Source organism: Mytilus galloprovincialis, chromosome 5 (assembly GCF_965363235.1).
Source record: "Mytilus galloprovincialis chromosome 5, xbMytGall1.hap1.1, whole genome shotgun sequence".
NCBI classification, from domain to species: Eukaryota; Metazoa; Mollusca; class Bivalvia; order Mytilida; family Mytilidae; genus Mytilus; species Mytilus galloprovincialis.
This window is the reverse complement of record NC_134842.1, coordinates 83770602-83798556: the sequence shown is the minus strand read 5'-3', so window position 1 is coordinate 83798556 and position 27955 is coordinate 83770602. Positions and strand designations below refer to the sequence as shown.

The 27955-nt window shown below is 32.2% G+C and overlaps 2 protein-coding genes across 2 annotated transcripts in view; both read right to left on the bottom strand.

Annotated features, from left to right (window-relative positions):
• Positions 1-14731, bottom strand: part of LOC143074176 (lysine-specific demethylase 2A-like) — a 39982-nt gene extending 25251 nt beyond the window's left edge. Inside the window, exons 1-4 of the mRNA XM_076249724.1 lie at positions 14673-14731; positions 6142-6280; positions 5226-5304; positions 4843-4889 (exon numbers count right to left, since the gene is read on the bottom strand). Of these exons, the coding sequence (XP_076105839.1) occupies positions 4843-4889; positions 5226-5304; positions 6142-6280; positions 14673-14720 (313 nt within the window). The 5' untranslated portion in view covers positions 14721-14731. The remainder of the gene's footprint in view (positions 1-4842; positions 4890-5225; positions 5305-6141; positions 6281-14672) is intronic.
• Positions 14732-23200: 8469 nt separating this feature from the next.
• The window catches only part of LOC143074175 (lysine-specific demethylase 2A-like), a 52837-nt gene continuing 48082 nt past the window's right edge, over positions 23201-27955 (bottom strand). Inside the window, exon 17 of the mRNA XM_076249723.1 lies at positions 23201-27051. Within this exon, the coding sequence (XP_076105838.1) occupies positions 25840-27051 (1212 nt within the window). The 3' untranslated portion in view covers positions 23201-25839. The remainder of the gene's footprint in view (positions 27052-27955) is intronic.

The window sequence follows — 27955 nt, the reverse complement described above, 5'->3', positions numbered from 1 at the left end:
AAATGCTACGATTCTACCTTACATGTGAAAAATCTATCAAATATGCTAAAAAATGTCACTTTTCATATGGTTTTTGTCAAAAATGAAAGTGGCGGCATCCGTATTCATCCTCGACCTCTATATATCTGATGTATTATTATTAAACACAACTTACATTTCAATATCAAGAATGAACATGAATGCGGCCACTTTCATTTAAGACAGAAACCGTCTGAAATCTAACTAAATTGCTGAAATTGTGAAGATTTCAGTAATTTAGCATGACTTAGTGATGTAAGTACTCAATATATGTACATTGTAATGACAAAATCAGCCCATATTTATGTAGCAGAGGCCTTATACCTTCCAAAAAAAACCTAAAAGTTTACATTTAAACAATCTTGTAAAACTGCTATATTTTGGGGCCAAAAGGAGGTCTTACTGAACCTACTCCTTTTTATACAGGTGGTCCGAGACCACAGTTATTTCATAGTACATTTCTTTTAGACAATAATGAAAATTCAAAAAATCCCACCTGCACTTTCTCAATAATATTTTTACAGTGTGTTGTACTACTTTTGGGACAAATTATATCAAAATAATAGAAAACTTCATTAGCTTGAACTAAAAATATGGACAATTTTATGTTAATGACGTCTTAAAATCTTTTGACAAGTAACACACTGTCCACACTAAAGACTATATTTGTGGACAACGAAAATCAAAGTACGATAACTGTGTTGTCAGACCACGATAACTGTGTTGTCAGACCAGGCAAACATATAACTTTGGTTTTTAATGTATAAAATTGATTGCACAGACATGACAGATGTTGTGTAAAATCTCTGACTGATGTAATCCAATATTAAAATTCTTTATCCCTTCTCCTGTTTTAATGCAATGGCTCTATCCAGTCAGGGGACTTACTTAAATGAGTGATTTTCTAAATAACTGATTCAAGTAACATTATATTCATCAAGGTTGGAAGTAAGGGTTGTCTTTCTTTAATAATCACTTATTTTTAAAAGTAGTACAATTTTATCACTAGACTAAGTGATTTAATTTTATTGTAGTTTTAAACATAGAATACTAATTATCCAGGGACTAATTATGTATCTAAAACTATCAGAACCATCATCTGTGTTGTCTAGGATGATCAGGTCATTTCAGGTGATGACCTTGTATTGAATCTAGGATAATGACATAAAAATCACTTGTTTAAAGTAATCTGAAATGAGACTGTTATTATAGCATTTTATCCACTAAAATAGAATTTGCAGCTAAATTATTGCACCAAAGGCATAAACCTTTCTACTTAAAAAGAAGCAAAAAGTTCATTTTTTTCAATTATACTAATGAAAAGATATTATCTAAACCTATGTGTTTAAAATTTTGGTAAAACTACAAATTCACAATTTATGACAAAATTTCAAATTTGCTACTTAAATAAGTGATTTAAAAATCACTTATTTCAATAAGTCCCTTGACTGCTATCTTTCTCGTAAATTATCTTTTTGTTAAGTTAAACCTAAATTTTATCTATAAATGTGCAGTGCTTCAGCAGCTTCAACAATTGTTTACAAGTTATACAGGTAAAACATATCTCAGTGTTTTTTACTTTTTCAAAGTAAAGATCTGGTGCGAGTTTAAAAGTACATTTTTCTCAATCAATAGTGTATAAATTTAAATATATATATACTTTTATTTTTATTTTACACAAAATATCAGTTTAAGATGAAAATAAACGTTAAGCTGGTCTGTAAGGTTTGTCCACTTCAGGACCAAATATTTGTTTCAGTCATAAGGTAGATAACTCTGATAAATTTTCAGCTTTAACAAAGAAAAGACAGTTTTTAAGACTTCATGACAACTAAATTTACATTGAAGAATTTTACTTGGGGGTTGCTAAATACCAGATTACAGATCCTGTTTTTTCAAGAATTTTTTTTTTTTGATTGATGATTGATTGTCCTGTCATAGAACTATAAACATCTGTCATACATTTGGGGAAGTTTAGCTAGCTATAAAACTAGGTTTTACTTACCATTTTCTTTGGATGCCAAGTCAGGAATATGGCAGTTGTTTTTCACTTCTGCCGGTAATTGATAGCGTTCAATTGTTGTCAGTTTTTATGGTGTTCCCCTTTTTGAGTTTGCCTTGCATTTCAGCATTATTTTTTTATACTTTCTATACATTGTAGTTTCATTTCAATACAACGTTACAAGGGCTTTATTCTCAATTACTGTTTAATCAAACAGTAACATATGAATTGTAAAACAAGAGGCTCTCAAGAGCCTGAATCGCTCACCTGAATTTTTTTGGTTTAATCTCTCATCAATGATTATTTTGGCTTTTCAATTTATTTAAATGTTCTTTGAATCGTCCTATTTTCTTCAAAAGCAAAAAAAAAATCATTTTCTCCTATGTTCTATTTTAGCCATAGGAGCTATGTTTCTTGACATACAAGGAAATGAAATATAAAATTTATACTAGATACTCTGAAACTCTAAAACTCATTTAGCTTGTTTGAAGTTTGGCTGAAATTGATACAGCAGTTTCAAAGGAGAAGATTTTTTAAAGTAAGTCAACATGATGAACAAATTGTGAAAAAAGTCTTTAAAGGGCAATAACTCCTTAAGAGGTCAATTGACAATTTTGGTCAAATTGACTTATTTGTAGATCTTACTTTGCTTAACATTTTTGCTATTAACAGTTTATCTGTATCTATAATAATATTCAAGATAATGACCAAAAACTGCAAAATTTCCTTAAAATTACCAATTAAGTGGCAGCAACCCAACAATGGTTTGTTTGATTCATCTGAAAATTTCAGGGCTGATAGATCTTGACCTAATGAACATTTTTACCCCATGTCAGATTTGCTCTAAATGCTTTCGTTTTTGAGATATAAGCCAAAAACTGCATTTGACCCCTATGTTCTATTTTAAGTAACGGCGGCCATGTTTTTTGACGGATCAAAAATCGAAGCACACACTTTGTGCAGGATAATCTAAGGAACAATCATGCTAAGTTTCATCCAAATCCATTCAGCAGTTTCAGAGGTGAAGATTTTTTAAAGTTAGCAAATATGATGAACAAATTGTGAAAAATTGTCATTAAAGGACAATAACCCCTTAAGGGGTCAATTGACAATTTTGGTCATTTTGACTTATTTGTAGATCTTACTTTGCTGATCATTTTTGCTGTTTACAGTTTATCTTTATCTATAATAATATTCAAGATAATGACCAAAAACTGCAAAATTTCCTTAAAATTACCAATTAAGTGGCAGCAACCCAACAATGGTTTGTTTGATTCATCTGAAAATTTCAGGGCTGATAGATCTTGACCTAATGAACATTTTTACCCATCGTCAGATTTGCTCTAAATGCTTTCGTTTTTGTGATATAAGCCAAAAACTGCATTTGACCCCTATGTTCTATTTTAAGTAACGGCGGCCATGTTTTTTGACGGATCAAAAATCGAAGCACACACTTTGTGCAGGATACTCTAAGGAACAATCATGCTAAGTTTCATTCAAATCCATTCAGTAGTTTCAGAGGAGAAGATGTTTGAAAAATTGTTAACGACGACAGACGACGACGACGACAACGACGACGACAACGACGACGACGGACGCCAAGTGATGAGAAAAGCTCACATGGCCTTTTAGGCCAGGTGAGCTAAAAATGAAACTACAATCAGGGTTTCCCCTTTGTCAATTATTTTTTTCGCCATGTGACACAAATATATCTTTCTTTTGAATTCCCCCCTCAAAAACCTAAATAAGATTACTTTGCCCCATTGCTGTCTAAGATTATTCTCTAAAACTATTCTTACAGCCAGTATTGTAATAAATAAATACTAAACATTTACCTTATAAAAAAAAGAACTGTATAGCGAAAATTGATTATATTTTGAACAAGTTTAAAAGAAGGAGGCCACTTACTTTTGAAATTAAAGAAGGTATAAATCCTGGAATATAAAAAAATCTTGGTTACCTGAAAGATGTCACAGTTCTTTGGGAACGTTTTAAAAAAAATAATAACATGTGTCCTTTTGTAATAAGAAGTGTTTTTTTTTTAAACAAAACAACAGGTTTTTTATCATTTGAAAATTGATCCCTCATGTAAGGTGTAGTCATAACATTGAAGGGTTATTTTCATTCGAGTGGTTGTTCCCAAACTTTTGAATAGATTTCTTCATAACGACAGTTTTCTTTTCTAGACCATCGTAAATACATGTGTAAGTAAAACTATGCTTTAAACAGGTTTGTCACTGAAACGACTTTAAACTACCCACTCAAATCAATTATCGATATCAAAGTTAAATGATAAAGCTTTAAAGACCTTTTTTGCTTTTGAACATTTTTCTTCATAGCAAGTTTTCTTTTCAGGACTATCATTAAAAGAAGGAGAGGAGTCGTCAAAATTTTGCTTCAAACACTTGCGTCGCAAAGTGGTTAATTGATCCTTTAAGTGACATGTAACGAACGCCATTCAACCATATCATTTGTCATTACAATCAAAACCTTTATTTATTAATTAGTCCTTTGATGTCGATAGGCATCAAATGCAATCAGCTGATTATTGATTTTCTGTCAAAATCTTAACGAGTTCAAGGTGAATTCCGAGTATTGTCTGACCAGGTAAAGACCGAGAAATCCGAAAAAAGTAATCAAACAAGATGGTTGAAAATAAATCGTTATATATATTTCTTTCGCCAATGACGAATTTTAATCGCCACAATTATTATTTTTTCGCAAATTGCGAAAATGGCGACCGCCAGCGGAAACTCTGTACAATATTTGCACAGGCAAAAAATTCATCATTTTCTTTTTACATGAAGGAATAGATTACATACCCACACACTGTTTGACATCACTGACTTTAAAGTTCTCACTAGGTACCCTGGAAATACAAAATATACAATGACAAATGTGTAATCTAATGTCAAATTTTAATGTCAGAAGTCGGTTTCACAAAAATTGCGATTGAAGACATTAAAAACCTGATTGACCTGTAATGTTCAGGGGTGGATCCAGCCATTTTAATAAGGGGCGTTCCCAACCAAGGACAAAGGCGGGCGTTCCAACCACATGTCCCCATTCAAATGAATTGATCGTCCCAAAAATAGGGGGTATCCAACCTCTGGAACCCCCCTGTATATGCCACTGATGTTTATCTTTGTCCTATGAATATGCATATCTACACAATATCTATTTATATGTGTGAATTTATACCCACCGTAAACCTAGACCACTCTTCTCATGGAAAACAATTGGTGTCTCTAACCCATGTTCTTGTAGATACTTTACAGTAAAATCTGAAAAATAAAAGATAGATTGCATCCACCTACCTCTTTAGTTTATACTTATCTGTTCACTGTATCTATATTAGTTTCCAACATTTTGCATTTCATTTACAAAACAACAAGCCTAACTTTCATTTTTGAGGCTATTTGTTTTCCATTTATTCCCATTGTTTACATACCTTGTTGCTCATTTCACAATTTGATTCTTTATATTTTTAATGGATTTAATTTGATATCCACAGTATTTGAATAATTTGAAAATAACAAACCTAGGTTGTATACCCATTTAGGGCTCGCCACAACCAAATTGAAATATTATTTGTTGGACTTGTTAATGTATGTGCAAGGATGTGAATTAAATTTGTTATCCACATTGATAATTCTAAACTTTGATTGTCTGAATTTTAACATATTTTTTGTTTCATTTTATGGATTTAATTTCTAATTCTCGCTGTTTATGCATGGTTTACAAACCCCTCTTCTGAAATAAAAAACATTTTTTTTTGTACTTTTTATTGACAACAAATAAATTTTGGCAAAGGGTACTTTGTTGTCAGTGTAACGGAATAATTGATTGTTATCAAGATCGAACATAGCATCTCCTTAATATGTCTTTTAATTGAGTTAAGCCATTTCAATTGATATTTCATAATGTGTCTTTCTATGTTGTAATGCTACACTTAGTCTATTATTTCAGATAAGGGTGAATGTTTGGTACCATTAAAACATTAAACCCAATTGCTATTGTTTGCACCTGCCTACAACTCAAGAACAAGACATGAACACTTGATTGCAATGAGAGTTACCTCCCCTTGTACATACTTTGTTCTCCATATACAGTATACTAACCTTCCCCTTTCAATATTTTGACAAATTCTTTGTTGTATTTTGTGGATTTAAGTTTTTCCTCCACACTGTATGTTCTTTTCCCTTCAATTTCATCATCGTCAATACCTTCCTCTGAATAAATCTTCTTTTCTTTCACTCTCTGGAAAAAGAGAAAAATATCTATAATACTAAAATTACGAGGTCCAATTTGTCAGCCGTCATCGGGTAAAAATGACAAATCAAAGAATTCAACTCTATATATAACTAATATAGGACAATGGTGTAGATTAAAAATTACACCACTCCAGACCCTTTTGTTTTCCACATAATTAATATTGCCAATAATTAACAAGTTCCGGGTCTAATCCGATACAAACACCAATAGTATATTCACCTGTTAGCTATTACCTTATCTGTACGTTCCGCATTTGACAGGCGCACCACCAAACAGTGTATTTAGGATTTTGCTATATACACGGGTCATAATCAAAGGGCTGACACTACTAAATTCAATCATTGTCAAATTGTTCCCTATTGTACTTTATTCAGCAATCAGCAAGACTTTCTAAGATAACTAATATAGGACAATGCTGTTGATTAAAAAATACCCCATTCCTAGATAGCCTGGACCTTTTGTTTTCCAAATAATTTAATATTTCCAATAATTGATAAGTTCCAGATCGACGGTTTCAAACAGAAAGATTTGAAAGCAGAGAAAACTGTGTATCTTATAATCGACATGACTTTATCAGATGACAATACCAATTACTAAAATAAGGCTTAGGCATAGTTATATACTTTAATTCAGTCATGGACCCACGATATCACGGGTGTGTACTTGTATTATTAAAGATTACTGTTGAAAATCTCCTAACTCTTCAGATTTCTAGTTCTCTGACAAAAAGAGAAAAATATCATTTAAGATTACGATTGACAACCTGAGTGATCTTCATGCTCCTCTAAACAGATCTTCAGATGTCAAGTTTTCAACTCTGTCATAGAAGGATAAATACATAAAAGACAATTCTGAAAAACTTTCTTCAACTCTCTGTAAAACAAAAGTTGTATGCTGAGCTCATGTGTAGAGTCAATGTTTTGCTTTAAAAATCTTTTAGATAGATCTTGACCTGATAAACAATTTTACCTATGTCAGATTTGCTCTAAATGCTTTGGTTTTTGAGTTATAAGCCAAAAACCCCATTTTACCCCTATGTTCTATTTTTAGCCATGGCGGCCATCTTGGTTGGTTGGCCGGGTCACGCCACACATTTTTTAAACTAGATACCCCAATGATGATTGTGGCCAAGTTTGGTTTAATTTGGCCCAGTAGTTTCAGAGGAGAAGATTTTTATAAAACCTCAGCTGATAAAAAATTGTTCAAATAAGGCCTTTGAAAATAGTGGAATAAATTGCTTTTGGAGTGTCAAAATTCGTTCGAAGTACTTGATAAATTGCATGCTCATAATTGGTGCTTTTGATTTTGCTACCCTATATACCACTTTGCCTCATAGTCTTATTAAGAAAAATTCACACACCTCATTAAATGGTCATTTTGAAAAAGTCAGAATATTCAAACTCTTTTAGGTCATTTTTTTATTAGCAACAAAGGGAGCTTCAGTCAATATATATAAACAATACACCAATGTTTCATGAGAACTGCTGAAAGCATTTTTTAGTTATTTTTGAAAACTAGAAAATACCACCTTTTTCTAATGAATTAAATCCCTTTACTCAATAACATAAAATCTAAAATTAATAAAAATCGAAAGGGAGTTTACAACAATGGATATAAACATTTCAGCAAAGTTTCATGAGAACTGCTGAGAACATTTTTGTGTTAATGTCTGAAAACTGGAAAAATCCCCCCTTTTTATTTAATAAAACCCGTTAACTCGGAAACGTAAAATCTAAAATTTATAAAAATTGAAAGTGACCTCATGTTAATTGATATAAACAATTCACCAAAATTCCATGCTTTGTGAAAGCCTTTTTGAGATAATTATCAGAAAACTGAAAAAACCACCAATTTCATTGAATAAAAACCCATTAGCCAGAAACTTAAAATCTAAAATTTATATAAAAAAAAAGGAAAAAAAAGAGAGCTCACGTCAATAGATATTAACAATTTCCCAAAGTTTAATGCAAATTGTTTAAAGAGTTTTTGAGTTAATGTCCGACATGTTGACAACAGTATACCATAATACGTTCCGTAAACGAGCGTATAAAAAATATTATAATATATTGAGTAGTAATTTAAACACATTCTATATATAACGTGACGGTACCCAAATTGCACCTACTTTGACAGTTTTTTCACCTACGTTTTTTTATGATAAAGACAAAAATTTCCAGTCTGTGTTTATTTTGTAGCCGTGACTATATCCTTCTTTATTATATAGGTACATAATATGGAACGCGTAAAGCACATTAATAGATAATCACAGTTTATCGGCGACAATGATAGATTATCGGTCGACCATTATAGATGTACGGCGTAAAGTATACTTTACGGTCGACCATCATAGATGGTCTAATTAATGTGACTCGCGCGCAGACAATGATAGTTACTTCTTTGATAATGCATTTACAGTCGACAAGGTGAATTGTTTCGACAATGATAGTTAACCTCGACCAAGTGAATTAAAACACAAGTCGTAAATTCGATAATTTTAGATAAAACCGGAAATGCTAGCTAATTGTAAAATCGATTTTGATTGGCGGTCAACTTTTTTCTTTGGAAGTTAATTCCTTGAAGTTAATTCCTTAAAATAAAAGTTACCCTTTCTAAAACATGTTCAACAGGTGTTTTAAAAAATAAATTTCGGACTTCACATCCTTGTATTAACTATGATGGTAAAGTGCATCGGACTATTCGTGCAACAGAATGGACACAAGAGGAACATAGTTTCCAATTTTCAATCCTCGAATATTGAAGCTTCTTGTAAAATTTAAAAGTTCCACACATAAATAAAGTTTTGTTTTCTCTATCGTTTACAAAGTAAAATACCTTTTATTATCATATACATGTATATTTGTATTTTTTCTCTAAAAGGTTTGATTTTTACAGGTAAATGCATATTACAGGTGGCTAGATGATCACATGTTTACCTGTAATATTGCTAAGAGGTGTCAGAAGTTAAATTTCTATAACAACTGGCCCCAATAAACGTTGACATAACAGGGAACAAGTGTTTTTTTTAAGAATTTTATAATCAATAAATTAATTCGAGACTGTTTAACAGTAAGAAACAAATTTTCAACATTCATAAACAAGAAATCTTTAAAGATTTATGCTCTATGGTTCTTTTTTTGTGTGTAATTATTTGGGTTGTTCTTTTGTTCAGAAATCTATATATCATTTCATATAATAATATTTTATGAAGTTAGTGTGTCTTAACACTGATTAGGACTCCTAAGTGCACTAAAAACTTATAATATGACACTCTTGACAAGAAGGAGTACTATTAAATGTAAAAAAAAATCATGTTATGTTAGAAATTGATATTTAATGCATAAACTCAAAATAATAAAATAAACAGAATAACAAATAAATGAAGTATTTAACAATGTTAATCTTGCCGGTTTTTCTTTGATTTTACCGAAAATCGATGAACCGCAATATATGGGTCAAATTACATATCTGATTACTCTATTATCTTAAAAAAAAATGAAAATTTTAAACTTATTTGCATAAGAAAATATCTCAGACATTATATATGTTTAACATAGAAAATACTTTAAGATTCCATGATTATTATTTTTAATAAGACATCTATAGATAAAAGCTTAAGTGTACCTTGGTGAATTCAATGTTGTGATGTCATAGCAGATCTTAGAATACAGAAAGTTGTTACTTATAACGATTTTTTTTTTAATGAATTGACAAAAAAAAAGTTTGTCCCGGGTAACCGCCCTCCCCCTCTATGATTTGGTATTGCCGAAGTGGGAGGCTAAAGTTTAAAAAAAAAACGCGACCTAACAGACTACAGAACAGCAGACAGTGGATACAACATTTGATATGTTTTAAAGACACAGTTGGACACAAAATGATTGCACTGGGTAATTTCAACTATCACATGATGCCCTATGAATTAATTGACATACTTGAGCTCGTCTTAGGAATATATTCTCAGTGAACAAAAACGAATTCAGTAAATGTTTACTATAAAAACAGACAACAGACTTGCTGTCTTGAATACAATTGTGGCTTGTATTGTTTAATTCATTTTTAAAGCAACATTTGATCGATTGTTGGTATGTGTTTTCTCATTTTTACGGCTGTAATTTGTTTTCAGCTTTGCCAAATTAGTGGAGATAACTCAGATAAAGTATTTTTACAATTATAGAAATGACCTATTTTAATATGTAGCATTTGATTTTTTTTTTGGGGGGGAGGGGGGGGGGGGTGCTATGGATTTTTTTTGGGAAAAAAGTTTGTTTCCAGGTTTTGGAGAAAAAAAATATTTGTTTTTGACCCTGAGAAAAAAAAGTGTTTGTTTTATCCTCGGCTGCAACTATATGTAATTCTAAAATTGAAAGAAAAAAATTGTTTTCGTCTTTTCGCCAAAAAAAAGTTTGTCCAGAAAAAAAAATCCTTGCCCCCTCCCCCGAAATTCAAATCTGCCTAAGAGCTATATACCGTAATTTTGATTACTTTTTTCTCAGTAAATTTTTAAATAGATATAGAATTAATGAGTGCAATTTAGAAAAAAGGAAAATTCATTTACATTCTTCAAAAATGAATTAAAAAAAAATAAGTATTAAAGGTTATTTTCCAATATTCCCGTTGTTTGTGCATGACTCTTCGATAACTAAAAAGAAGAACCAGACTTTCATAAAAAAAATTAAGAAGATGTAGTATGATCGCCAATGATTCAACTCCAAAATAGACCAAATGACACAGAAATTAACAACTGTATGTTACCATATGGCCTTCAATAAGGAGCAAAGTCCATCCCGCATAGCTATAAAAGGCCCCAAAATGACAAATGTAAAAACAATTTATGCACGGAATCATGAAAACAAATATGTTTTACAGCAACAAACGACAACCACTGAATGGATCCTGACTTGGGACAGGCACATATAGAATGTGGTGGGTTAAAACTTATTCGAAGACACTAACCCTCCTAATATCCTGTGACAGTGATAAAACAGTACAACATAAGAATAAACTATTAAATTTAGTGGAAAAAGCTTATATCATCAGTTGGGTACAAACAAAAATACATCTAACAAACCAAAAAACACAGAGTGCTATGACTATAGGATATTAATCAAGTGACTGCTATGATTGTAGGTTATTCTTCACGTAACTGCTTTGACTAAAGAATATTCATGATATTCATCAAGTAACTGTTTCTACTATATGATTTAAATCAAAGTAATTGTTATGATTAAAGGTTACTTATTAATTACATGCTATGACTATAGGTTATTCATCAAGTGTCTGCTATGACTATAGGTTACTATAGAATATTCGTCATTAAACTGCTATGACACTACGATATTCATCAAGTACCTACTTTGACAATAGGATATTCATAAAGTACCTGCTATGACAATATTATATTTCTTGTGAAACTGCTATCACAATAGGATATTCATTAAGTAACTGCAATGATTGCAGGATATTCATCAAGCAATTGCTATGACGATAGAACATTCAAAAAGAACCTGTTATGACTATATGATAATCAACAAGTAACTGCTTTGCCTATATGATATTCGTCAAGTAACTCCTATGACAATTTGATATTCAACAAGTACCTGCTTTGAGTTAGTATATGATATTTATCAAGTACATGATATAGCAATAGGATATTCATCATGAACTGCTTTGACTATAGGATATTCATCAAGTAACTGCTTTGACAATATAATATTCATCAAGTACATGCTTTGCCAATATGATATCCATCAAGTAACTGCTACGACTATAGGATATTCATCAAGTACATGCTTTGGCAATAGGATATCTTTCAAGTAACTGCTATGACTATATGATAAACTTCAAGTACCTGCTATGACAATAGGATATTTGTCGTATAATTCGTACAACATAGAATTATAGTTTTCCAACCACTCGCTCAACATTGGAATGGAAGTGACGACGCCCCTAAACGCACAAATGACGTTCACTAAAACCAGAGTTTTTGACGGAAATGCATCGAACTCGAAAGTTGTCTATTCCTTTACAAATTGCGAGAACTATTAGAAACAATAGCAACATGTACAAAATGTGTTTCTGAATATATTCTGTCTATAGATATTCATTGGTTATAGTTCTGCCAAATTAAAATATTTTGATTCTTTCAGATTAAGCTGTCTGCCTGTGAGGCTTACTTTCTTTTACAAATGTTTCACCGTCTATATGATTCTTTTTTGTTTCTCTTGATAAACTTTATTTAATTATGTACAATTAGATATTCACTAGACAGTATTTGTCGGCCTCTGATGAGGGTTTACCTTGGAATATTCCTGAAAGAACCCGAAACATTGCATATTAAATTCTATAGAATTAAGCAATATAAAGTACGTAGTGTCAGGTCAGAAATATTGATGCCATACCATGAATAAGTGGATTTATGGTTATTATATACACCAAATAAATTAATAAAAAGCTACTTTCTCGGCATTTCTTTTAATTTAAAAATTAAAATCTGGTAATGATCAGTTGATATTGCAAGAAACTTTTCTGTACCGCATTTATTTGCTAAGGTTTGCTTCTTAATTACACAGTAAAATTATATGTGTCCGATTTTCCAATAATTAGTTCTGTAGCCCGAGTTGTGACTGGATTTACAGGTGTGCGATTGCGCAATTTATTGCCCTCCAATTAATCACCTGAAATTAAGCTGGAGGAGAAGTTCTAAATGGATTATCACTTGGTAATTGTTTTTACAACTAAACAAATTACTTTATTTAAACAGAAGCACTGGGCAATACTATGGTATTCAATCCGGAAAAACAATATATGTCACGGTACATATATATTATATATATGTGTGTCTCTGTTAATGATAAAAAAAAATGCACGATTTTTTAATATAAAATATTTGATATAAAAAAAAATATTTTGTTATATATTAAAAATGATAAATGATGCATTAATATAGAAATTAGAAAGTAAATTATTCTACAACGACTTGCCATGTATATGAAATTAGTACCAGTTATAACTTATTAACTTTGTCACGGTAAAATTATTATAAGTATAATAATTAATAACTGTAAACTTGCATGTAATATGATTTCGTCTCAATTTTTACAGATAAACAGTATTCTAAAATACTATTAATTGCCGGTTGTTGAGATCTAGCTAGACGATCAATTTGACTTAAACGCGTTGTCATTTGAATCGATGGATATGATTGGACAAAATTAATTAGCATTGTCGATAACCTATTGTGATTGGGTACATATGAATTGCTATCGAAAACAGGGCGTAAATGCATTTACGAATCGCCCGTTAAACTGCAATTATCCAATAATGTGGTTCCCGCGTTCCTTTATTATAGATTGTCGACTGTTAATGCATTTATGATCGATAATGATAGATTGTCGACGATAAGTTCGTAAATGCATTTACAACCGTAAAGTATACTTTACGCCGTACATCTATAATGGTCGACCGATAATCTATCATTATCCCCGATAAATTGTGGTTATCTCATTTATGTGGTTCCCGCGTGCCATAGGTACACCAATTTGATTTTTAATCCATATGGAATCATAGAAAAATTGGTCTAAACTGACCTCCAAACCATGATTCTGAAATGAGGAGTACCCAAATTGCATCCATGCTTCAATTCGCACTGTCAAAATTCTAATAACAGAGCTTTTGTTTAATTTCTTCAAATATTTTGAACAATTGGATATTAGTCCATGCTTCCTCTTTAATTTTTTTTAAATGAATACTTGTAACATATTGTTTTTGATCATTTTAAAAAGATGACGTTTTGATGACGTCGCATGCGACGTTTCAGTACATTTTGCTTTTTCAGTAAACACTTCACCTGTTGATAAATACTGTGAACGTTTTATGCATATCTAAATAGTTTTACCTATGTTGAAAGATGTGCATAGTTTCAAATCATAAAAATACAAATTGTTTACGGTCTCTAGGAAATCTTGTAAGATTATTTTTACTATTTTGGCTTAATAGGTGCAATTTGGGTACTCGGTGCAATTTGGGTACCGTTACGTTAGCTAGCTACATTAATTAATAATTATACTAAAAACATAGTCATAGAAAATAGAATGCATTACAAAGGATTATATCCGTAATAAGAAATACTGATTTGTCAAAGACCGAATTATTTTAATATTTCATTTACTGTTATCTGTTTTTGTCCATTTTAATTCCTTATTATCTGTTATGAGCCAAATCAATTTTCTGTTTTGCTGTTATTGGGACCCCCCTTGCCCCCCTCTTAAATGCAACCCCGATTTTGCGACATGTTGTACGCCGGTATAAAGTCAAAAGGTTGTAAATTATAGCACTAGCATCTGCTTTTATCCATTCAAAACATGTGTAAGATAATATTTACCTTTCGTTGCGCTTTCCAAGTACAAAATAGTGGGTACACATGGTACATAAATCCATCGGTATCAGGTCGTTCCGGCCCAAAGTCAAACCGGCCCAAAGTCGATTCGGCCCAAGTCGATCCGGCCCCATAATAAAATATGAATAAACTATATTCACTATATGGAGGAATTTGTGACAAATTTGAACAGTATATATATATACGAAATCATTAGTTTGTTTATTCAACAACTGTCTGATGATTGCGAACTAAGGTAATGCCACTCGTAATCACTTAATTCAATCAAATATCCTGATTAATTAAAGTTACGTAATCAACAAGGTCTTTATAATTCGATCTTTTGTTTGGTGCATATAATAATAATTACTAATAATTGTATTTTTGTTTCAGGTAACATCAGAGGTTTCTATATAACACTTTTTTTTGTAATATCGAATATAGTCAATATATTAATTTTAAGTTTGTATGTATCAGCTCATTAGTGGCAAGGTTTCGGTGCAAAATATCATAGTTGACATGCATTTTGTGTCCGGACACATGGACACAACGATAAATTACAAATATTGAATATAGTAATTCAGTTTAACAAAGATGCTTGATTTAATATACATGACCAAATGACAAATGACACAATTGAAAATTCAATCAGATTCAATTTTCTTAAATAAATAAATTGTTTATCTGTTTATATAGTTATATATATACGTGTCCATGTATCCCCGGACACAAAATGCATGCTAACTATATTTTGCACCGAAAATAGGACATATCTATAGTGGCAAGGTTTCGGTGCAAAATATAGTTGACATGCATTTTGTGTCCGGACACATGGACACAACGATAAATTACAAATATTGAATATAGTAATTCAGTTTAACAAAGATGCTTGATTTAATATACATGACCAAATGACAAATGACACAATTGAAAATTCAATCAGATTCAATTTTCTTAAATAAATAAATTATACTGCAAATCTCTGTTTGCATTGTGTTTAGGCACCGGACACATCCATATAGAACACCGCTATACTAATATTTTTATTTAAATCATGCCTGGATAAAGGTGTGCTATATTCAAAATATAGAGTGGATTAATCGTCAATATAATACAATATTATACCCTTATATGAAGTATGAAAAGGGACAAACTTGCGTTGACCAAATTCTTGCAACTTTTACTGTAATGAACTTAAAATACGCAATGCGCAGGCGCACGTACAATCTATTTATCCAGGGTACAGGGGAACCACTGGAAGGTGTAGAGCCGACTTTTAAATTGGTCTTCATGACTATTGATAATAAAATCAAATGGCAATGCAACTATTTCAAAGTAAGAATATATATTATATTCCTAGATAATTATCAGATATCTATGCGTATTAGACGTTTCACACTCGCCTGGCGTTAATGTTCATAACTATAGCGAAAAAATGGGGGGAATAAAATATTTATAGCAGTATATGTAGTATAACACTAAATGATATAAAATATTTTAGTATAACACTATTTCAAACTACTAAAAATATTTTATTTCCTCCTTTCTTTCCGCTATATTAAAGAAATTGTCAGGCGGCTGTTGCATATCTGTCAACTGACCTGTATCCTGTGGGTGTTTCACAATCTGAGAGTTACCCGTGACCCGCTAGGTCGTTAAATAACCCAGGAATTCCGAAAATGATCCGTTTTCATTATGATTCCTAAGCCATCAGACTGATTTCATAAGTAATTTTCCTTTGAAATACGGCGGCAAATTCGTAATTCTAGCTACCATGAACAGGAAGGGTCGTTTAACTAGCTGTGTGTGCTGTCGGGCGTATGACATTTGCGCCGATTTTGAAAATTTTCATTCTTTCATTTGCGCCGATTTCATTTTTTCATTTGCGTCGATTTTATATTTGCTCCTAATTAGATTTACAGGTAAGTTAATACTTGTACATGTACTGTACTATACCATTGATAAAATCTGGTTATAATTGTTGTTCATTTATGTTTATTTTGATTCATATTGTTCTGGAACTTCGTTGTAACATGATGGACATATTACGCCTGAAACGAGCCGAAGAGTCAATTCTTTAATCATCGAGGGCCATACATATCGGAAGGTTAGTGTCCTGAAACATAAGAACATATCTTACGAATGTACCACAAATCGTGTAAACCCAGAGTCACCACGGATTATATTGTCAAAACACTGATCGAGCATAAACATGTGGCAGATGTCCGAAAGACAGAGGTTAAAGAACCACGGGTACTGTCAAGAAAAAGTCTGGAGGTGTATCTTACAATTGTGGGCCTTCTTACATCTCCCAGTAGTGAGCAGGGGACAACAGTTATATACATGTTATGATTGACAATTCATTAAATTTGTACAAATGGCTGATGGAAGAGGTCTTAAATGATAAATGAAAAATAACATGACTTGGATGGAGAGTTCTCTCATTTGCACTCATACCACATCTTCTTAATATATCTATTCACCTGTAATTTACCTGTAAAATAAATCGGCGCAAATGAAGAAAAAAAAATCGGCGCAAATGAAAGAAAAAATCGGCGCAAATGCAAAACGCCGGTGCTGTCAAATTAACTGACCCATTAAATGTATGGCTTCACTTGACAGCTTTGGTGTCAACCACACACTAATTACCTTAGCTTTAGGTCGTAAATAATTTGTGTATTTCAAATATAAAAAGAATATGTGGTATATGCGGATTGCCAATTCCGACCGTGCGAGGGTTGCCAATGAGACAATTCTCCACAAGAGACCAAATGACACATAAATTAGGTTACCGTACGGTCTTTAACAAATGAGTAAACCCCATACCGCATAGTCAGCTATAAAAGGCCCCGAAATGATAATTCAAAACAATACAAACGAGAATAATAATATAACGGCCTAGTGTATGTACGAAAGTGGTTTACAACAATTTGAGTTACTTCCTCTTTTTGTCACCTTTCAAAACAGACTCCTTGAATTTACGTTTATATAATTTGTAAAATAGACTTAACGAGTCTAAAACAAATCGAATTTAAAATACATACTACTTTTCATTATTTTTCTACCTTAGTACAGCGTGTAGAACACCACATGCTGGATGTCGGCTATGCTTGACATGGGGTGGCGGTTTCGAGCGGAGAAAAACGATCCCGGCAAGTTCAAGTACCAAAATTTCTTTTTTGAGAGTTGTTAGTACCAAATAATATATTGTACGGAAGGAACCGAACCATAATCTGTTTCCTGCAAGCAATAGTAGACGTTTCCAGTGGCCTGTTTTCTCAAAGACCTCTCCCTAGTTCTTCAAATGCAAGTTTCAGGATGAAATACTTCTTATGACGATTTTTTCATGTATAATTTACTTAGAAATGAAGTCCAATCATGGAATTTAACCAAATGCCAGCTTAAGGATGTATTCTTCTGACATTTTGGTCTCGTTCAGTCTCAATGAAATCTCGTTCTAGAATTATTTCCAATTCGCATTAGAATTACGTTTTTGTTAATACGAATTACAAGTTAACGTCGTTTGGACAGTAAAGTGAATTTGACGCGTATAGTCTATTGTAGGCTGGGTATCGATCTTTGTTTTAACTGGTGTGTGAATTGAACTCTTATATTTATTTATAATATCAATGTGACACTTCAATAAAATAACCATTATCTTATCTTATCTATTCATTAGATACTGATATTTTTCAATTATGTGGTCTGTGTACAAAATGGTGCTTTAGTAGCATTCGTCTACTTTTGTCTTTTGCCGAATATTCTAAAATTGAACTCGTCGCCAATATTACAGAATTTACACTAAGTACAACACGATTTTCTCTGTGAATCTTTTACCATCTACCAATTTCGATATGGATTTTTGTGTTCATTTTTCTAAATCAACAAATTGAAGCAACAATTTTGCGGTACGTCATGACATAAAAAAGTCCACCCAGGACAGAGTGAGTGTTAAGGAATGCTAATATATATATATATATATATAGTTCTTTTTTTTAAATCAATTTTATCGGCACGAGCCGTTATTTGGGGTTAGTCATGCATGATCGACGATCATATTCAATACCGTTATTAATCATATGATTAGTAACACAAAAGTGCTCATTTCTAGAAAATGTTGAACATAAAAAATAAAATAAAATAAAAATGACCCTGGAGACCGCTTTCTTTACCCAAAGTCACACGACAAAAATGTTTGGTGAAAAACCTGCACAATCTATTAAAATTGTGCATTTTCTCAATTTAGAAATGTCCTGTCATTATGCTGGTGTGTCCTGATGGTAAACGAAAAAAGTCACGAGGAAAAAAAGTCATAAAATACCTCGAAAAAAAAGTCACAGGAAAAACAGTCACAATATAATTTGTTTGGGTAAAATTCAACTGCAGTTTTTGTATGCATAGAAAAAAATCTTGATATACGTGAATATATAGACAATAACTGTTTAGTGTCTTTAAATATCAGCTGTATTTGTACGAGGCTAGGAAACAAGGTGTATGCGAGCTTTTAGCGAGCTATTACACCTGTTTCGAGACGAGTACAAATACAGCTGATATTTAAAGACACTAAACAGTTATTGTCTTTATCCTGCAATTAATTCTGTATATTATTTGTGTTTTGAAAGACACAAAAACACATGTTTTGCATTTATTTTCGATTTGAAATCCCTTGAGGCCCGTGTAGTAATACGATTCAGTGATCACACATTCAGCTGAAGACGGGTTCGCAAAAAAAGAATCTCGAATGGTCAACAATTATAATGAGGCACTACACAGGCGTCAAAAGGCATCAATATGTAATTTTCCTAATGTAATTTATTTCTAGGTTTGGTTTGTTTGGTTGCTTAGTTTCTATAAATTTATAAATGTTTGCTTTTATCATTGTAATTAAGAGCATATATCCAATCAATAGATAGACAGGGCTTCAGTTTGTGTACTTGAATGTTGTAGGATGCTAAATATAATGCAGAATATAATGTATACAAACTGAAGCCCTGGCTATCTTTCACTTTCAGATGTCCATCTTAATTACAGTGCTTGAACAAGCATGTATACATTTTTATATACACCCAATGGTGGCCTTCACTATTGTCTGATCTATGGTCTGGTTGTTGTCTCTTTCTAACAATCCCAATTTCCATTCTCAATTTTATACAAACAAAGCAAGCAAGCAAGCCAAACTTTTAAACTGCAAGCATTAAAAGATCTTAGAAAAATAGCTCTAATTTATTGGATTCTTTATATTTCTTCCTCTGTCATTTCTGTAAATTCAGAAACTATTGCTAAAAATGCGACCGAGTTGTAAACGCAATAATTTAAACACTCATTTTGAGATATTTTATATAAAATAAACTGTAAAACAGGATTTTTCTCAAAATTGCATTTAAGTCTAAAATGACAAAATCGCAATAATAAATGCATGCAATAATTTCTGAATTTACAGTATTTTAAATTAATAGGAATTGCCTCAGGTTTCAATGTTGTAGTGTATAGTAGTCGTTAAGTTTCATCCCTTTTTGGGTCAAGCCAAACACGTTTAAAAATGGTATTTGTTGCTTCTTCAACAAAGCATCTGACATTTAGGAAAAAGACAAATAGAATGATATGTCCTTGGAGGCTTGCATTGGTGCAACATTCCTAGCTCAAACGGAGTATGCCAGTTTTTACCCACTCTATCTAGAGGTATAACATGAATGTGTCCATAGTACACGGGTGCCTTACTCGCACTATCATTTTCTATGTTAAGTGGACCATGAAATTAGGATAAAAACTCTAATCTGGCAATTAAATTAGAAAGATCATATCATAGGGAACATGTGTTCTAAGTTTCAAGTTGATTGGACTTCAACTTCATCAAACCTACCTTGACCAAATACTTTAACCTGAAGCAGGACAGATGGATGAACAGAAGAATACACAAACAGATGGACGAACAGACATACAGACAAGAAAACATAAGCCCCTCTACTATCGTAGGTGGGGCTTAAAAAACAAGATGTGGTGTGATTGCTTATGAGACATTTCTTTACAAGAGACCAAATGACACTTAAATAATTAAATTAACAACTATTAGTCACTGTGCAGCCTTCAACAATGAGCAAACAAAGCCCATAGTCCTGTTTTACTAACTATAACTTACTTTGAGTAATATCAAACATGAAATGTTGTGTTATATGTTTTATTTTATGTGAATTGAGGCGTCTTATTATCACAGACCAATAATAACAAATAAACTATAAATACTACCAGTAAACATATACATATCAAGATCTCTACTTCTATATTTAAAGTTACAAAACAGCAAAATTATACAATGTAAACAAAATGATGAACTTTTTAATATGACTCCTGCAAATACATTCGGTTTGTGAGTTATATAGGGGGTTAGTAAATTTCATAGGGGGTTCTTGTCATCATTTCTACTGTTAATGATGACGTCATCTGTTAATGTTGTTGTGTTTCATTGTTTATTTTTCAAATAAACAGCAGAAAAATTACAGCGTGCCATAAATTTGTTATACAGTAAATTAATGACCCCCTACTGACCATAGAGGGTGAATAAAATCAAAAGGGGATTCAGCCTCCATCCTCACTCTCTATGGATCGGTTGGGGGTCAGTAGCGAACCATATAACTTACAGTACAAAATTTTATCTGACAATTGTCACAGATTCGTCCTCAACTTCAAAGACATTTTCACATCTGGTTTTTCACATTACAGAATTTTTTACAAAAATTCCAAGGATTTTTCTAAGATTTCTTCAAGACCTATTTTCAAGGATTGTATTGAATTAGATATGGCAGGAAGAAACTATCATTTACTCTCATTTCAGCTGAATGACTTTGGTTTAAACTCTAAATATGGTCTACCAGGCAATGTCTTATTGAAAAAAAAGCTTTTGGAACTGAAGGAAATTGTACTTCATATATAAAAAAACAAGAATGTGTCCACAGTACACGGATGCCCCACTCGCACTATCATTTTCTATGTTTAGTGGACCGTGAAATTGGAATAAATTCTCTAATTTGGCATTAAAATTAGAATGATCTAATCAAAGGGAACATGTATACTAAGTTTCAAGTTGATTGGACTTCTACTTTATCAAAAACTACCTTGACCAAAAACTTTAACCTGAAATTTGCACTATCATTTTCTATGTTCAGTGAACCATAAAATTGGGGTCAAAACTATAATTTGGCATTTAAATTAGAAAGATCATATCATAGGGCACATGTATACTAAGTTTCAAGTTGATTGGACTTCAACAAGGCCGTAGCGCCTGTCCATTTAAAGTGAGGCATTTCGCCGAGCGGAGCGAGGCGAAAAATTTTTGGGCCCTTTTTTTAGGGGGGTTTGGATGCATTAAACGGAAGAAGCTTATTTCAGCATAACTATCTATACTAAAAAAACAAAAATATAACAGAAATGCGGGTTTTTTTATTAGCTAGCCTAATAGGTAACAAAACAAGTTTCAATATTAAAGTTAATCTCTGTTGGTCGGGACCAAAACTTTCCGATTCTCCTGTGACCTGTACTATCAAAAAACTTCAACACACGTTCTTATGTATATATGTATATTTATGCCCAACAGCAAGTTATAAGCTTCTATAAGACGAGAACATATTATAAGCATCAATTAGGATACATCTATTATACATAATCATTAACCATAAGAATAGGCCGTGACAGAGAAGACTAGACCAACATTGTTACTTAATCAGATGTTTGACGTTCTAATGTCATAAGTTAAAACATTCCGCTGGCATGCCGGATGACATGTCAACCTACCTGGACACATTATTCTCCAATTTTCAAGTCATTGGTCTGACCTACCATTCGGTACAGACAATGCTAATCATAATAAAAAAAAAAGGAAACACGAATAAAATAGTTTCAAACATTACCAAAACTATATTTCATACTTTTATGAAAGATAGATAAAAAATCACGAATTGCTTTATACATTAAAGACTTTCATATAAGAGGCGCTTCATTATTTTGTTTAAATTAATTATTATAAATGATCATTATATTTTCAATGGTCAATGATTTATTTTATCGATTTGCATTTGCGGCATGTTTGTTGTTCAGTGTGTAAACATTGGTAGATTCAAAAATAAACCAAGAAAGTAATAAGCCAGCAAACTTATTGGGGCGTTTATTCTCATGAGTTTCCTTTTTAGTCCTTTTTTTCTCTTCAAAGAACCTGTCTTCAACCAGTTTTGTAACGACATAAATAAGATTTGTTTCAGTTTTTTTAATTTTGATTTGTAATCGGAATGTTCACTTATTTTTCAAGTTTACCGTCACCGCTATGGTAAAACAATTAGAATCGCTGCTGCAGATTGGACATACTGTATGTAGTGTGCCGGTAGATAATTTGTAACTTGAAACTCGCATATCAGTTGATAATGTAAAATACATGAAATAAAAAAAGTTTGACACTTTTAAAGTTTGATCGTCGTTTCAAAAGTGAGGCATTTGCCTCATTTGCCTCCATTACGCTACGGCCCTGTTCAACTTCATCAAAAACTACCTTGACCAAAAACTTTAACCTGAAATTTGCACTATCATTTTCTATGTTCAGTGAACCGTAAAATTGGGGTCAAAACTATAATTTGGCATTTAAATTAGAAAGATTATATCATAGGGCACATGTATACTAAGTTTCAAGTTGATTGGACTTCAACTTCATCAAAAACTACCTTGACCAAAAACTTTAACCTGAAGCGGGACAGACGGACGAACGAACGAACAGACAGACAGACAGACAGACGGACGAACGGACGCACAGACCAGAAAACATAATGCCCCTCTACTATCGTCGGTGGGGCATAAAAACAAGCTAAATTCTAAGTAAACAAGCTACAAATAAACTTTAAAAAAACTTCATACAATTAACATAAAACAATGTACAAGAACCATTCTTGTAAACATTAGATATTATAGACTTTTTCCAGGATCCTGACATTGCATTCTTGAAACTATAGCCATTTCAGGACCAGCAATGCTTACAAAAAGTCCTGATTTTTATCAGTTTGCATAATAGCACGGAGATTTTGCATGCAAGACATAAGACTTTTGATACCTGTGGCAATGAATTGAAAAAAGGAGGTAGAAAAAGTATGTTTACAAAATACATTTGTACAACAAAAAACCATAAAAGCTAAATCATCATCATCAACTACCGGTATACAGTAACAACTTATACCTTTGATTTTTGATGTCTATAAAAATATTCAAGAATATCAAAACATAACATGTCCTATTACACTGGAATGAAAAATAAGGAAGACCTGCCTCCATCAAAATGAAATGACTATAAATAATTTGATATTAAAGATTGTAAACCCAAAACATGTCCTGTTGACTTATATTTCATACTGTATGTATACCTTTCAATTGATACAAATTCAGCAAGAGTTACTTCCCTTATAATACCATTTTGGAGGTTTAAGTGCACAAACTCTTTTAAAGAATCTTGCATAAATTAGTCAAATTCAACTGTTATACAGACCGCTAGACTTGAGTAAAAAATAAATTTCTGAACAATTTAAATTTTGTATAGCCTTGCTTGCTTTTAACTCATCCCTATCCCATAAGAAGGATCTCTTATTAGACTTGGTTGTATAGCATGTAGCTGGTTCTCTCCAGCTTCCTCAACCTATAAAAACTCCATGTGACTGCCATGAAATAGCACAATAGTGTTGAAAGTGGCTTTAAACACCAATCAATCAATCGATGTATAGCATGTTGCATTTTGGTTAGTCAAACAAGAAATTTAACCATCAATCTGTCTAAAATGGCGACCAAGGGAAACAACTTAAACATGAAACTCAGAGTATATCAATCGAAACCAATCTATTCATAAAGATGAACTGATTGCATAACCATAGGTATGAATATTGAAATGAAATATAGGTTACATTAGCTTAATTTAACTTGCGTATTTAAATAACCTCTTTGGGTCAAGATAGAAAACTATGCACACAATTGTGGACAGAAACACTTAACAATTGGAAAAGACAACAAAAAGTAATCATAAAAATATATAACATGATTTCAAAAGTATACAAAATTGTCGCATGATAACTTACATACATAAGGTAAATGTTACCCTTTATAAATCTTACACACGGTTTTATGCTGGAACCTAAATATGGTAAATTATGCTGTCAAGTCAAAGGAAACAGGCAATATGGTCAGAAAAAAGCAACACTTCTAATGGGCATTAAACACTTTGTTTAAGGTGATAACATTTAGTTTAGATTTACTCATTTTTCTGATGCCACTTTAATTTTAACCTTTGTACTTATTGTTCATGGCAACGCCAATATGGGTACCGGTAATGGCTAACTGATATAAGTAACTTAACCTTCTATTTCAAAAGGTCACATCCCCTAAACTTTGTTTGATAAACTTCAACTCTCTTTGCTAAACAGTTGTAGTCAATTAAAATAAAAGGATAACATTCTGCTGATATTCTTGTATATATATGTGTGTATGTATAGTAGTATGCATGTAAATGCTTTAACGACTCCAATTACTTCTGAAAGTAATTTGCAAAACAAGAATGTGTCCCTAGTACACGGATGCCCCACTATAATTTTCTATGTTCAGTGGACCGTAAAATTGGGGTCAGAACTCTAATGTAACATTAAAATTAGAAAGATCATATCATAAGGAACATATATACTAAGTTTCAGGTTGATTGGACTTCAACTTCATCAAAAACTACCTCGACCAAAATTTTAACCTGAAACTGGACAGACGAATGAACGAACGGACACCCAGACCAGAAAACATAATGCCCCTCTTCTATCGTAGGTGGGGCATAACAACAATACCTAAGTACTAATCTATCCTATTTTGCTAAGCACTATCAAAATCAAATGTATGACCTGTGTCAGATAGCAATCAAATGTATGCAAATGATTATCAATTGAATATCAATACATATTTTTTTAACATTTTTTTCGGGTTGAAAAAAATTCTCACTAGTATTCCAATTTTGTAACTGTTAACAAATTTAGTGACATAAAAACCCTACAACACAGACCAAAGTTAAATTTTTACTTTATGTTCGAAACTCAGTCAACATCTTATACATGTACACGTACAGGAGGACTTGCATAAGGTCAATTTTTACCTGAGGCAACTCATATCATGTGACAAGTCATGTGATCTGGAATGAGGATTGTGTAATAAACGAGACCACAGGACATTTCTTCCGTATCTTAGCAGAGATATGCGGAGAGGAAGCCATCTTAACTGTTTGTAATTGTGTACAATGTTGGAATGAATCTCCTGCACGATCCGTGATCTTTGTGCATCCACTTATATCCAAAGCAATCAAAGACTGAGTTACAGAGTTGCCTGGCAACAGTAACTGTCGGATACCATCGTCAGTCATCCTTGGGCAGTAGCTGATGTCTAATTTTTCTAGTGATATTAAATGGTTGGGAATTTCTGATAGTGATGTATTGGAAATTTCTGTCCCTGCTACCGAAAGATGTTTTAATTTATGCAGACGACTTATATCTACCATCCCTGGGTGTCTGTCTGCTGGGGGACGAATTATGTCCCGAAACTGTTCGTCGGACATTGTAATCCAGCTGATGTCAAGAGAATACAAAAGAGGACAAACAGCAAATCCTAATGCACTAACAACGGCCCATGAACATGACGACAAAGAAAGAGTTTTCAGCTGAGGAATTCTAGCTAACAACCAAGCTAATTGTTTGTGTGTAAGTTTTGATGATTTAAGAATTAATGTCGACGGCTGTCGTTTCACAATACCAATCAAATGAACTTGATAAATGTATTTTCCACTGAGATTTATAGTTTTCCATAATGTATGATGCATGCACCATCGATTCCAAGTCTTACAGCATCCCAAACTTTTAACCAAGGATGTTGGATTTAGATGAGCAAATATTTTCATCCATATTTCTCTACAGAGTGGATGATTTTTACCATTGTTCATTACAAAATAGTCTGCTGGTGGAGGTGGGGGTGGGGGACGTATCACATATCGCTTTATATCTTTCTGAGGTTCTATTTTTAATGGTGCAATTATTTCTGGAGTTATGTCCCCTCTTCCAGGTGCAAACAGTTTATTTGGTTTCTGCAAATCATTAGTATTATTTGGAGCACTCTCAATCATTTTTTTTCTCTTCTTGCCTTGACCTTGACCTCTGAAACCTGACTTTGAAGGTGTGTGATTGGCTCCATGTTCGACGTATGAAGTAGACGGAACATCACTGTCCATAACATTTTCAACTAAATCTAATGCCTCTGTTGACAATTTCTTTCTGACCTTTGACCCAGCAGACCTCCTGAACTTTTTGAATCCATAAAGACGTCTTCCCCTTGGTGATGTAAGTGCCTATAAGTACAAAGATGTGGAGTTAAGGACACTGATGTTCCAAGTTCAAAGTTCACAAACTAGTTCCTGGTCTGAATTTGTGTTGGATCTTCTCTGTTCAAGAAACAGCTAGAAGGAAAATGTTAATTCAAGATTTTTTATTTATCAACTTTTTTTTGGCTTTTTTTACACCATTTTCAGTTCTCAAGGTCAAAGGTTGGGAGGAAGAACAACACAAATTCAGTTTGAACTATATAAAATTTATTTCATTCAAAAACATATCAAACAATCAATTAAAAGAAACATTAAAATGAAATCTTGATCTTCTGATTAATGATCTTAAAAGTATAGTGCAAAGGAAAATTCTATTAAATTTCGATTTTTTTGACTCACAAAAATGAAATTTGTGATTGTTCCATAAATTTTGCTGTGATTGAATACCAAAAAGGTACAAAAGAATAGCTTTGTCTTTTTTATCCAGTACTTCCTATACATTATAAAAAAAACAAATTTCAGAGAACTTTTTTCATTTTGATGATGTAACAATTTAAAAACAAATTTGTTTGTTTCTTCTTTTTTTTTGCGATTCAAAGAAATCAAATTAATTTAATAATTGAATACTGTAAATTCAGAAATTTTGTGATGTTTCTATTATCCTGAAACTAAGGATAGGAAGTTAAAGATATCATGAAAATTTAAAAACTTGCATTTTAAAAAATCTGACAGAATTATTTGTATGGAGCCATTCCTGAAATAATTACATATAATCTCACATTTTTATCAATTCTTCAACAGTCTTAATAAAAAATGTACACAGCAATTTCTGAATTTACAGTATTTCAAAATGAGTTGATTTACTTCCAATATTATTTAATATACAAAAAAATGAATAAATTTTTTTAATAACTTATATACATAACTTAAA